This window comes from Bombyx mori, chromosome 21 (assembly GCF_030269925.1).
Source record: "Bombyx mori chromosome 21, ASM3026992v2".
NCBI lineage: Eukaryota > Metazoa > Arthropoda > Insecta > Lepidoptera > Bombycidae > Bombyx > Bombyx mori.
Window position 1 is genome coordinate 12,006,288 of NC_085127.1, and position 14,309 is coordinate 12,020,596.

At 45.4% G+C, this 14,309-nt stretch overlaps 1 protein-coding gene across 1 annotated transcript; it reads right to left on the reverse strand.

The window, feature by feature from the left end:
- Positions 1 to 2,202: 2,202 nt before the first annotated feature.
- LOC119630102 (uncharacterized) lies at positions 2,203 to 3,171 on the reverse strand. The gene has a single exon (XM_038018421.1). The coding sequence runs from the start codon at positions 3,169 to 3,171 to the stop codon at positions 2,203 to 2,205; it is 969 nt and encodes a 322-aa protein (XP_037874349.1).
- Between the last annotated feature and the right edge of the window lie 11,138 nt (positions 3,172 to 14,309).

The window sequence follows — 14,309 nt, forward strand, 5'->3', positions numbered from 1 at the left end:
AAACGTAGGACTGTAGGCTGGAATAAAATGCCATTGGGTACCTTCTGTAGCAAGCTTTTCTGCTATGTTTCCGGGGAACTGTAATTGAGCCTCGTTCCAGGCATCTTGCAGTTCCTTATCAGCTCCTATAAAATTTCGACCTTGGTCACTTCAGAGGTGACAGCATTTGCCTCTTCTGGACACAAAACGCTCAAAAGCTCCGATGAAGGCTTCTGAAGTTTGATCACTAACTAGTTCAATGTGGATCGCCTTAGTAGCCATACAGATGAAGATACATACGTAGGCCTTAACTGTCTTACATCCTCTGAACCGCGACATCAAGATGTGAAACGGCCCTGCAAAGTCAACCCCACTGTTTATAAATGGTCTTGATGGGTTTACTCTCTGCTCCGGTAAGTCTCCCATTAATTGGGTTCTGGTAATAGCATTCGTTCTGGCGCATATTAAACATTGATGTACATGCTTCTTTGTTATTGATTTTGCCCTTAAGATCCAATATTTTGATCTGAGATAACATAGCATTAACTGAACCCCTCCATGTAGTGTGGGCATCAGCAACGATCAAGTAAGTGTACTAGGGTGTTGTTATTTCCAAGAATAATTGGGTGTTTTCGGTCATCAGGTAAGTTAGTATGTTTAACGCGACCGCCCACCCTGAGGATATGATTCTCATCCAGGTATGGGTTTAGCGATCGTAATTTACTTTTTCTTCTAACTTGTTTCTTATCTTTTAGGCGATCTACTTCTTCTTTGAATTCTTGTTGTACTAACTTAATGCATGTGATAAGCGCGTCTTCTAATTCTTTTGTAGTTATTTCCTTGCTCGTACTTAAATTACTTTTGTATCTTAAAAATATTTTACAGTATATAATAGTTTTTAGTAATTCTGGTAACGTATCAAAATCTTCAAACTGAGCGGTTAAAGGTTTTAGTTCTTCTGCATTGTGGTAAGTATTTAATTTTATTGGTTTCATTTCTGATTCTGTTTCTGTTATTCCTGGCTTACTGTATATTATTTCTTTTTTGCATAACCACTTGGGCCCTGTCCACTACAACTTTTTCTGTTTCAAGTCCGCCAGCAGCATGCCTCGCGACCCGATGTCTGCAGGATTCTCTTCCGAAGCTACATGGAATCATCGATGAGTGTTTACATTCTCTACAATTTCTACGACCCGGTTCGCCACGAATATCTTCCATCTATGAGGATCACCAGATAGCCATGCAAGAACAATTGATGAGTCTGTCCATGCATAGATGTTAGAAGTAGGTATACGCATTGCATTTTCTATTTGCTTAAGTAACCTTGCTAATAACAGCGCCACATAACTCCAGGCGTGGTAGAGACGGTACGGAGTGGTGCCACTCTAGTACGGGCAGCTAATAGATTGGTGAATACTGAACCATCTTCCCTCTTCATACGAATGTAAGCCACCGCGGCATAGGCTTTCATGGAAGACCATGAACCTCGATGTTTTCCATCTGTGTGCTTACTGTGTTTAGCCATCTTGGGATACCTATCTCTTTTACATGTTCAAAGTCTTCTCTAATTGTCAGCCAATCGTGTAACAGCGATTGGTTAATCTCGTCATCCCAGCCAATCGGTTCTAGCCATAGCCTTTGTATGAGTATCTTAGCCAAAATTAAGCTAGGGGCGATCCATCGTAGTGGGTCAAAAAGTCTTTGAATATCAGATAGTATGCCTCTCTTTGTAATACTGCTTGACCTTGCTGGTAAGTTAACCTTGTATTGAAATTGATCCGTGCCCAGGTTCCATATCAAACCTAGGGCTTGTACTTTTCCATTCAATTTAAAGTCCAACTGTGCTCGAGATGTACGTTTGTTTGGTTCGATAGATTTCAAAAATTCAGCAGAATTGGATGACCATTTTGATAAAACAAATCCACCTTTCTGTAGAATATTATCTACTTCTTGTGCTCTCTTTATGGCTTCAGGAGCACTGCTCTCCCCCGACATTAGATCGTCCATGTAAAAATCTTCTTTAATAATTCGAACAGCCATTGGATGATTTCGACCCTCATCGTCAGCCACCTGGTGAAGCGTTCTTACAGCCAGGTGAGGGGCTGCCGCTGTACCAAATGTAACACGAAGCATACGATATTCTTTAATCGGGTCTGAATCATTCTCTCTCCACAAAAGGCGTTGATATCGATCGGCGTCTTCTTCATAAAGTAATATTTGCAGCTACATCTTTTGTATATCACTTGCATAGCAAACACGATGTAATCTCGATCTCATAAGTATGTTCCTTAAGTCCTCTTGCAGTTGCGGACCTACAAGCAATTCATCGTTTAGAGAAACGCAGTTGGAGCCCTTCGCTGAAGCATCAAATACTACGCGTGTCTTAGAAGTTTCTCTGTCTGCGTGTACCACGGCGTGATGAGGTAAGTATACTGATTTTCTCTCATTTATTTCATTTTTAGGTATTTCTTCCATGTAGTTAGCTTTTATGTATTCTTGCATGACCTTTGTATAATCTTCTTTCAGTTTAGTTTCTTTCTTAAATCTTCTTTCTAGCTGAAGTAACCTCTTTCTAGCTATTTCTTTCGTATTTCCATCAATAGAAATTGGATTCTTTGTATTAAATGGCAGCCTTACTAGATATCTTCCTTCACTATTTCTCGTATGTGTGCTTTCATATATTGTTTCACATAGCTTTTCTTCCTTTGTTAATATTCTCCTTTTATCATTGTCAATTTCCCAGAGGGATTTCAACATATGATTTATATGTACTTGATGATGAAGGACCAGAAATGATTCATTTTCACGGTTAGTATCGATTTCTCCGAAGAGGATCCACCCCAGGTTGGTTTCTTGGGCACATGGAGAACCTGGAGGGCCCTTAATAAGTGTTGGTTGCACAATCTGTGCATACTCTTTAACACCAAGAAGTAAGTTAATAGAACCTGGTTGGAAGTAGTCTGGATCTGCCAGGTTGAGTCCTTCTAGATGTGTCCAATGTGTGACAGTTACAGCTTTGGAGGGGATCTTCGTGGTCAACTGCTTACTCATAACATATGCTTGTATATTGATTTCGAAACTTGGATTCCAGCGGGAGCCAATCTTAAGTTGAACCACGTGATCAACATTAGTCCTAGTAGATCCCACCCCGATGATACTTCCTCTCGCTGATTGCCTGGTAAGATTGAGCATTTGAGCCGCCTTGTCGCTTAAAAATGAAGCCTGCGAACCTTGGTCTACTAGCGCACGAAGAACAACGGTTTGGTTATGCTCGTTCCTCGTTAAAACCATCGCTGTGGCTAGTAGTGCTGTGCTTTGCTTAGTACTGTGATGTGACGCCATCATGCTATTTATAACCTCTTCTTTCTCTTCTACCCCGTGGTCAGATGCACTCGGTTGATTCCTTTCCTCAGTTTGTGCCGATTCTTGATGGCGGTGGAGAAGAGTGTGATGCCGTCTTCTACATAAGTCATCGGCGTGGGGATCTCCGGCCACTGACCATCGGGGCGAGGTGCTAGAAGAGTGGGCGGTGACAACTGGTCTGGTCGTCCTGAATCGGGGTTCGGAATACACGTGCGTGCGGCAGCGGGGTGGCTCGATAGTGGACGTCTCGTTTGCTAGCCCCTCTGTCGCCAGCCGAGTCCGCGACTGGCGTGTCGCCGTGGAGGTGGAGACGCTGTCGGACCATCGGTATATCCGGTTCGACGTCTCTGCCCAGACCGCGAGCGGCCGCCAGCCAACAGCCCCGATTAACGACGGCCCACGCTGGGCACTTAAGCGCATCGACAAGGAGCTACTCGAGGAAGCTGCCTTAGTCCAGTCCTGGATTTGGGAGTCGACAATGAACGGTCCCGTCGACGTCGAAGCGGTGGCGCTGTGGTTTCGAGGGGCGATGACGCAGATCTGCGACGCGTCCATGCCCCGTGTCCACCAACAGTCCGCAAGGCGCCAGGTGTACTGGTGGACCGACGAGATCGCGCGGCTGCGCGTTGAGTGCGTCGCAGCTCGCCGCCGGTACACGCGATACCGGAGACGACGTCGACGGGATTCCGTCGAGGAAGACGCGCTGTATGAGGCGTACCGCGCGTCTAAGGAGACTCTGTGGCTGGCCATCGGTGACTCTAAGTCGCGTGCCAGGGAGGAGCTGCTGGGGTCCCTAGATCGGGATCCGTGGGGGCGCCCCTACCGTTGGGTACGGGGCAAGTTGCGTGCCTGGGCGCCTCCACTGGCGCAAAGCATGCAACCCCAGTTGCTAGAAGCGGTTGTATCGGCCCTCTTGCGATGGCTTCACCCTCAGCCACAGACTCTCGAGAAGAGGAAAGCACCGATGTCCCCGAGGTGACGCAAGCAGAGATGAGAGCGGCCGTGTCGCGACTCCGGTCTAAGAACACGGCCCCGGGACCCGACGGAGTTCCTGGTCGAGCTCTCGTCCTGGCTCTGAAGGAGCTAGAGCCCCAGCTGAGGGGGCTCTTCACGAGCAGGGTCAGTTTCCTAGTGTATGGAAGGAGGGGAAGTTTTTTTTTTTTTTTTTGCCCTTATAGTATAGTATAGCTGGTCCTGCTCAGGAAGGAGGGGCGCCCCGCGGACTCACCATCCGCGTATCGGCCCATAGTGCTGCTCGATGAGGCGGGCAAACTTTTTGAGCGCATTATCGCAGATCGCCTCGTCAGCCACTTGTGCAGGGAGGGGCCGGACCTGGATGACAACCAATTTGGTTTTCGTCGGGGGCGCTCCACCATAGACGCCATCATGCGCGTGAGGGGCCTGGCGGAGGAGACGGTGTCCCGGGGTGGGGTGGTACTGGCGGTGTCTTTAGACATCTCCAACGCTTTCAACACCCTACCCTGGAGTTGTATTCGGGAGGCTCTAAAATACCATCGCGTGCCTCCCTATCTCCGCCGCACGGTAGGGGCTTATCTGGAGGGTAGATGCGTCACTTATCGGGGACGTGACGGTGCCGGTCGGCACCTCATGTCGTGCGGTGTTCCACAGGGATCGGTCTTGGGACCGCTCCTGTGGAACATCGGCTACGACTGGGTGCTGAGAGGCGAGCTCCCGTCGGGCGGCAACTTGACGTGTTATGCGGACGACACGCTTGTCACTGCCCGGGGGAGCTCGCACAGGGAAGCGACGTTGATAGCCGCAGCTGCGGTGTCACTGGTGGTGAACCGCATCCGGCGCCTGGGCCTGGAGGTGGCCCTAAACAAGTCGGAGGCTATGGTGTTTCATGGCCCCCGACGTGCGCCGGCGCCGGGATCACACATCGTGGTAAGTGGGACCCGGATAGCTGTCGAGTCCACCATGAAGTATCTGGGATTGGTGCTCGACAGCCGATGGGAATTCGGGCCCCACTTCCGGCGGCTGGTGCCCAAGCTGATGGGTGCAGCGGGCGCGCTTTCAACGTTGCTTCCCAATTTGGGGGGCCCGAGCGCCGCCTGTAGGCGGTTGTACGTGGGAATCGTGCGGTCCATGGCCCTGTATGGGGCCCCTGTGTGGGCGATGGACATGACGGCCAGCACACTCGCCATTCTGCGTAAGCCGCAGAGGGTGATGGCCGTCAGAGTCATCCGCGGGTACCGCACGATTTCCGACGAGGCGGCTTGCGTCCTGGCCGGATCCCCGCCCTGCGACCTAGAGGCGAAAGTACTCGCGTCATTATATCGATGGCGCGAGGAAGAGCGGGCACGGGGCTCGAGGCTGGTGCAGCGGCAGATCGCGCTGCGCCGAGAGGAGCTCCGTCTGGCCTTGGTGGCGGAATGGCGGCAAAGGCTTCTGCGCCCTACCGCCGGCCTCGCAACCGTCGAGGCGATCCGGCCAGTACTCGACGACTGGCTCGGGAGAAGGCACGGATCCCTGTCGTTTAGGGTGACACAGGGCACGGTTGCTTCGGCAAGTACCTGTGCCGCATAGACAGGGAGCCGGACGCTCGGTGCCACCACTGCGTCCACTGCGGGGAGGACACGGCACAACACACGCTCGCCGAGTGTGTAGCTTGGGAGGAGCAGCGCCGTGTCCTCACAAATGAAGTAGGAAGCGATCTGTCGCTGCCGGCCGTAGTGCGGAGGATGGTCGGCAGCGCAGAGTCGTGGGACGCGGTGGTGTCCTTCTGCGAGGACGTGATGTCGCAGAAGGAAACTCCCTTCCTCGGCCGCAGAAGGCGCACCGGGCGCAGGACAAGGGCGGACAACGCCCTTTTCCGCCCCCCATGAATGGGTCGATGGACCTGAGACGGAGGCGCATGCGGGTATCGGCGCGTGCCTCTGAGGCGATGCACGGAGTAGCTGAATGCCTCACTACTCCGTGCAGGAGACGAGGCCTGGACAGACCGGGCCAGCACTGGTGTGGGGCTGCGGAAGAATTTGGATTCCCGCGGCCCTGCACGCACGTGTGGGTGGACACCGGGGTGGTTTTAGCCGGTAGGAGTCCGGCACGCCCCTCCGCTTTTCCCCAGGTGGAGGTAGTCCATGAGGATTTCCCCCAGAAAAAAAAAAAAAAAAAAAACCCCATAGACATCTACAACGTAAATGCGCCACCCACCTTGAGATATAAGTTCTAAGGTCTCAGTATAGTTACAACGGCTACCCCACCCCTCAAACCGAAACGCATTACTGCTTCACGGTAAAAACAGCCGGAGTGGTGGTACCTACGCATGCGGACTCACAAGAGGTCCTACTAAAAGTGAAGGTGAATTCGCAGAATGGTTAAAGCTAGACCGTAACTATGGATGCCTTCAAATCTAATTTGACTTTGTGTATCCCATTTTCTATTTTGTTTTGTTCTTAACGATTTTTTCTTGTTAAGTTGTAAAAAAATCTTTTTCTAAACGAGTACTGAGCTTGTACAGCTTCTTATTGAAACAAAATCGTTTGTCAAAAAATGAAAGACATAAAAATTACTAAGCCCGGTTTCTTTTTTGCCGAAAAGAGCCGATAGAATAGCAGAGATTAGATTGAATAAAAAAAAGGGAAAAAACGTCCACTGTGGTGTACGAAAGGTCAGAAGTACTGAGGGTGAAGCTGGTTGATACTAGTTAATATATATTTTCGGCGTATTCAAAAAGTTATTTTAGCTTAAACTATATTTCAATACATTTTTTATTGCTCTTGTAGGCAGACGAGCATATGTCCTACCTGATGGTAATTGGTTACCGTCGCTCATGGACGTCAGCAATGCCAGGGGCAGAGCCAAGCCGCTGCTTATCGCTTAATACTCTCCACAAGCCTCGTGTGAAGAACATCTCATAGCGCTCGGGAAACACCGTGGAGGGGAGCTCATTCCAAAGCCGGATGGTGCGTGCCAGAAAAGATCTCTAGAAACGCACTGTGGATGACCGCAGTGGCTCCAGGTAGTATGGATGAACTATAGTCTGGTGGCAGGCGCTGCGATGGTAAAAACGGGCTGACGGTATCATCTCAAACAACTCATTATGCAACGAATAAATGTAACTTTATTTAAAAGATGAGTAAAAGGAAATCACCATTCTTCATAGCAGTATGTAAAGTGTTAGGTTAAAGTACCTTAGAAGTATTTCGGAGTTGGCAACGTGCTCAGTGACTCGGAAATTAAAAACACGACTTCAGGAGTTTTGAACGGAAAAGTTTCAGCCCCTGCGCAATGCATCCAAAGGGTTCAGGGTTTGAGTTGATTCAATTTGTTTTTTGGCATCGATGTAGGAGTTAGATGTCATGGTTTTAAGTGTTGCCTTAGCCGAAAGATCAACTTCGTTATAATCAGTTGCTGGATTCGCAAAAGCATTAAATTCCGTACGTCTTTTGTTTAACTAAACCGATTGTAAAGATCTCCAATTAATTGTTGAAAGTCGCGTTCCCTTTCGATACCATTGATTGCTTTTGCTCGGAGGCCTTTGCAGTTTGAACAGGACAGGTGGGCGAGCAAGGCTCAGCCAGGAGGGGTGGGATTTGCTAACGGCTGCCCGAGTACCTACGAAGAAAACCTAACAACTCAAGAGCAGCTGCTTTGCGAATGAATCTACTACCGGATCGGAATCGCGACCCACTGAGAAGATCCGGCGAGAAACTCAGCCAGCTGATGCATGGGTTAGGTTGCACGTCGAACTCTATGCCGAGTTCGACGAGTACGGTTACGGGGATCCCTAAGCCTGCTCCTAGTGTTAGTACTGAAGGTGTCTAAAGCAAGAGTTATTGGATCTGATGGATCCGTAAGGACGTGACATGGATCCATCAGATCCACATTGATTGTCTACATCGATATTCTTTACTGTATTATCAGAGAAAAATACTTAGCGCCATCTTCTCATATTCACTATTGGACATAGACCTCTCCCAATTTACACCACAGAGCCTGGTCCTCTGAATGTCCATTTCTAGACGGCCACCTTTCGAAATTCATCTTGCCCGGGGAATCCCAGAATTACGTGAAGCTTAGAAATTTCATAATTCTCGTGATACCGCACAAATTAGTAATATAAACACGGGGTACAGTTGCAAAACTGATATTCAATCAAATCTTACCACTCTACATTTTGTGTGATAAGAATCATGCAAGATATTCTAAACTTCGCAGTGATAAATTGGAAAAAAACAACAACCGCGAGATTGTATCGTTAACCTTGTTTTGATTATATTTACGACTCGTGAAGTCCGAAGAAAAAATAACACTACAAAGCAGCTAGATTTCCTAACGAAGCCCGTGAATGTGGAATTAAAGGCTTTAAACCACAATTCTACACAGATTTAGTTGGCGGTAATGTTCGGGTCTTGTGTGAAACGTAACGCGGATCCCTGCGGGGTTCGTGAGGCACGGGAGATTTGCTCTTGACCCTCGTGATAGATAGTCCCGAACGATCACAGTTGGTTCTCGTTACGAGAAGCTTTAGTTTGGGAAAATAGCTACGGACTTAATTTGCTAGCTTTCAAAACTGAAAGTTTTTCAAGTGTTTTTCTCAAGTGCTCGTGGAAAATCTGCGCCGTAGTACCTTTTTTTCTCTCCTTCCTTAGCTGATAGATAGGTGAGCTCACGGGGCTCAAACCTGATGACGTTGCTAACACGAACCCTAGCAAGAGCTGTGCTTCACAGAATCTACCACCTGATCGGAAACGCGACCCACTGAGAAGATCCGGCGAGAAACTCAGTGGGCTGTGTCTGTGGGTTAATTTACTCGTCGAGCCCTTCCTCGCAAGCGACTGCTTCGACTAGAATGATGACCGGTGCTTGAGGTACCTAAAAGCGCCGTTAGTGGATCGGGAGGATCCAAAATGACGTGCTTTGGGCGACGTCGACTTCCATTCTGTCCGCAGGATCGGGAATGCCGTAGTACCCATTGAGTCGCCACTGTTAGGCTTTGCTGAGCCGAAAACCGTTTTGAAGCCTCGATATTTTTCTTTTCTCTTTTCTTGCTTTAATTTTTCTAATTTATGCTTGAAATAAACTTTTATTATCATTTAATTATTAGTACTAATTGGGTGTGTTAATCGATTCGCACAATTCACATAGACATTTACAACCTTGGTAATTGTAAAAAAAAAACAATAACAATTTTGAATATTGTTTTAGTGTTTCGATGTATCATGTTAACCAAACGACAAAGTAACGTAGTGAGACCGACCCTTACCTTATTCCCCGGAGGTCTTATCGAACGTGATCCGAATAAACATCAGAATACTTTTAAATAATGTAATCCGAACCGAAAGGGATGAAAGTGGCCCTCAATCGTCGTTACGGTTCACGCATAAAACCCACCGAAATATTGTAGGCATTTAGTTGTTGCCTTTGGCTTTCGCGAGTGCAGACATAATTGTAATAATAATGAACAGTTATTCCAAGCATAGATTATTAAAACTGAAAAAGAAAAAAAAAAAGTTCGAAATGGTTACCGGTTCAGCGATGCCTAATAGTAGTGACGGAATTGGTACTCTGCCCCTGATCTTCTGCCAATCTTCTTCATAGTCCAAGTGAAAGATATGTTATTGATAATGTTAGCCCCTAAAAGTCACGACGTAAATACCTTGACCCACCTTGAGACATCAGGGTCAAGTCTTAATTGTATATATAACTACGTTGTCCCACTCCTTAAATGCTTCGCCACTGCTTCGCGATATACTCAGGTAGAATAAGAGTACTAACCGGTATTACGCAAATTAATAAATTATTGCCGATCTATAATGTTGTAATTTCATTGCGAAGCTTATTCGTGTATATTATTAAGTGCTAAGTACGCGTGTATTTCCTTACAAAAATATATACCTATCTACAAGATTTGAATAGTGGAATATTTTTTTACTGGTAGCATAATGTCTTATGAGTCCGCACGGGTAGGTACCACCGCCCTGCCTATTTCTACCCTGAAGCAGTAATGCGTTTCGGTTTGAAGGGTGGGGCAGCTGTTCTACTGGAAAAGCTGAGTCTTAGAATCTATGCCTCAAGATGGGCGGCTGTATTGACGTGGTTGATGTCTATGAGCTCGAAAAATCACTCAATACCAGGTGGTTTGTGAGCTCGTTCGCCAATCTAAGCAATAACAATATATCGCGTCGCTTGTTACGAGTATACTACAGGCCATTATTTTTTTTTGCCCTGACCTCCACCTTGTTCTTGACAGATACGTCTGTAATTCCAGCCTCAGAATCAGTTATTCGAGTCTGCGCTGACGACTGGTGTTGCCCCTTCTTCCCACCTTTCAGTGTGAAGAGGACCTTCTCCTGGCATCGTGTTCCTCAGTGCTGAGGGTCGTGACCTTTACCGAGCACTTTAGTTCGGATTGTATTCCTCCATTATTTTCTGTCCTCTGCGCAATGGACAGCGATATTGATATCAAAGTCATATGTCGTCTTAATTTGATCGTAAAAAGGAGGCAGAAGAGATATAGTTCCAATGGGTCACAAATTTCGCCTTGAGACCTTCAGGAGTTCAGCGGTATTAATTACGGTATCTTTGAATTCCGAACCTTTCGGCGTGAATACAAAAATCCAGAAACGTTAACAAGCATCCAACAAAACATAGTTTAATATATCACTGACGCGAAATTAAAAGCCACTTACTTCCTGGTCGGAAAGAGAGATCCGTATCCACATAGGTGAGTGAGAGACAGAGCTATGCGAACGGTTAGCAATAATAAAATCTTGGCTTAGGTACGCCGATGGGCATTGTTTCGGCTAAATTTCGACTAAGGAATTTAATATAAATCCGGGGTGAAAAGGGGTTGGATCTTACCCCATGATTATTAGACCGGGGGAGGCGAAATGCTGCTGTATTTATTAGGGTTGAATGGCTTTTTTAATAAGTGGCACTGATGGTTAACTTGTAGTGAAGTTTCATCTGAAGTTCTACTCTGTTCCATAAATAGCCAATACGTAAAGTAAAAAAGTAGAAAGAAAAAAGTAGAACATTATTGCTTCACGGCAGAAATAGGTATGGTCGTGGCATCTACTCATGCGGGCTCACAAAACACTCTAAACACACAACTAAACCAGTGAAATATCCTAAATCCTGAAATATCTAAGGATCGGTTTTTCAACATCAGTTTTCGATAGGTGTTTAAGTGATCATTTCGAAAGTCTTTTAAATGATTTGTGTACGAGTTTTATTTTAGATCATCAATATTGGAATCTGTACAGAAGAGTTTTCGAATAAAGTACCTAAATCCAACTTTAGGGTTCTAGTATACTTTTTTATTTATTTTTCCCTACCTATGCTGATAGCCTTGAGAGGCTATTTCAGCTTCTCCTTGGCGTGTGGGTTCAGCTCACGGGGCTGTAACCGGCAGTGTTGCTAACACTGGCCCTAGCAAGAGCAGTGTTTCGTAGAATCTACCACCGGATCGGAAACGCGAACCACTGAGAAGATCCGGCGAGAAGCTCAGTGGGCTGTCTATGGGTTAATTCACTCGTCGACTCCTTCGTCGCAAGCGACGGGCTCGACGAGGACGGTGACCGGTGGTACCTAAAAGCACCGTTAATGGATCGGGAGGATCCGTAATGACGTGTTTAGGGCGACGTTGACTGTTTACCATTCGGTCTACAGGATCGGGTATGCTACTATACTGATTTCGTTTCATACTTATATGTAAACGTTAGGTTGAATATGAATTATATCAGCATAAAAAAACACAAACAAAGCGTTAAGGTAAGCTTCGCAACCACTCGCGGGGGCGCTACGTCAAGGGGCACCATGAAAAGTTATTATTGTTGTATGAGAAAGGTTAGTTTTGGCGTGACATTGTTCAAACAAACGTGATAGAACGTTCACACGTAATGTTGCCATGTTTTTATGAACCATTGACCCAATTTGAATCTATATCACTGAAATTCAACTAAACCTTTTCCAAAACTAGGGACAATTAGCAACCGAAATGTAGCTTCAAAAGTCTTTAATTGATTAGTCACACCATAAGCTAGTCAATATAATATCATTCGAATTTTCATAAAGAAAACCGTACACAGAGAGCCCTTTAAAAAGCATGACAAATGTCTTCAGAGCTGACGTCACCAGACAGACGTCAAACAAAACAAGAAAAGACCAACATGAAACGGCGAGAACGATTCAAACACATCACAATGACAGCATGTTGAAACATAACGCGGCTTCCCTCACGCGAAAATACTCCCTATTTTATGTCCCCGGGCAGGACGTGTGTACTCGCGCCGTATAACCGTGACCCCTGGCTTGGAATATACACGTACTGCGGTAGAACGAGGGACGGGTCTCGTTGATGTGGCCCGAAATAAAGCATGTTACTCAAGACATGTACAGCCCGCAGCGGACAGACCTTCTTTGTCTTAGGTAAGGGAAACAGAAAGTGAGCGATTGTTTCTCGCTTTACGTGACGTGTTCTATTTTTGAATTTTCATTTCAACGTTTGTCACTGTAAAGAGTGAAACTTTTTTTTTTTAATATTCCTTGCTAAAGCACCGGTATGTTAAGCCAAAACACAGTTTGTTATTTTTCAACATAGTTCCTGTCAAAAATAGCCATGTAATTCCGGTCTAGCCCTACTAAATTTTTTTGGAACGAAATTTCTTATGGGATGATCCGGAGGGGTACCCTAACTGGGAAAAAACGTCCGTAACGTAAGATTTTTCTTATTTATAGTAATGCACACAGTGTACGACTTAACTTTGTAATAACGTACAAAATTTTTTTTTTTATTATGTATATTTTATAAATCATTGTGAATAAAATAAATTTGATAACTTTGTAAAGTAGTTTCTTTTTTATCAATAAAAAGTCATAATAAAAAATGTATACCCGAACAATTATTTTCTTTATACCTCGAATAGAACTTAAAATTAATATTTTTATAATAAGGAACTTCGTTCCTATCCGGTGTCCTACAACACCACACATCTTTTTATATATATATATAATTTTTTTTATTGCTTAGATGGGTGGACAAGCTCACAGCCCACCTGGTGTTAAGTGGTTACTGGAGCCCATAGACATCTACAACGTAAATGCGCCACCCACCTTGAGATATAAGTGCTAAGGTCAGTATAGTTACAACGGCTACCCACCCTTCAAATCGAAACGCATTACTGCTTCACGGCAGAAATAGGCGGGGTGGTGGTACCTACCCGTGCGGACTCACAATAGGTCCTACCACCAGTGATTACGCAAATTATAATTTTTCGGGTTTGATTTTTATTACACGATTTTATTCTTTCACCGTGGAAGCCAATCGTGAACATTTGTTGAGTACTTATTTCATTAGAAAAATTGGTACCCGCCTGCGGGATTCGAACATCGGTGCATCGCTACATACGAATGCACCGGACGTCTTATCTTTTAGGCCACGACGACGACCATATTATTATATATTATATAATAAATTACTGTTATTAAAAACGTAAATAACAAATAGCAACACTAGTCAACTAATATGTACAAATAAGTAAATCACAAGCAACAATAATATGGCTGTAACCTATAAGTTACGTCTATTATGGGCCGTATACCGAAACACATGGCAGTGGCACGCTAATGGGTTATTGTGTGCCAACCATAAATACACATTACTGTCTCGATACGTACAGAAAAAAGAAAAGATTGGTTTTATTTAGTAGTGTTTTCTATTGCAATTGGTTTTGTAAATTGATTAGAGAATCTTATTAATACGCTCAGGGGAATTTTTCGAAATTATCCCTCTTTATGATGAGATGATTCATCTTCTTTTTACTATCGCATAGTCCACTAATGGAACTGCAAGTACTGTTTAAAAACACTACGTCATCTACATTGCGTTTCCAGAGATCTTTTTTGCACACAACATTAGGCTTTGCAATTAACTTCTTTCTACGTCGATTTCTAAGCCCTTCTTCAAGCAAAGTTTGGGGAAAGTTCTCGGCGCTAGATAG

Coding starts and splice junctions, on each gene's coding strand:
- LOC119630102 (XM_038018421.1), bottom strand. CDS start 3,171: ATGCTCAATCTTACCAGGCAATCAGCGAGAGGAAGTATCATCGGGGTG.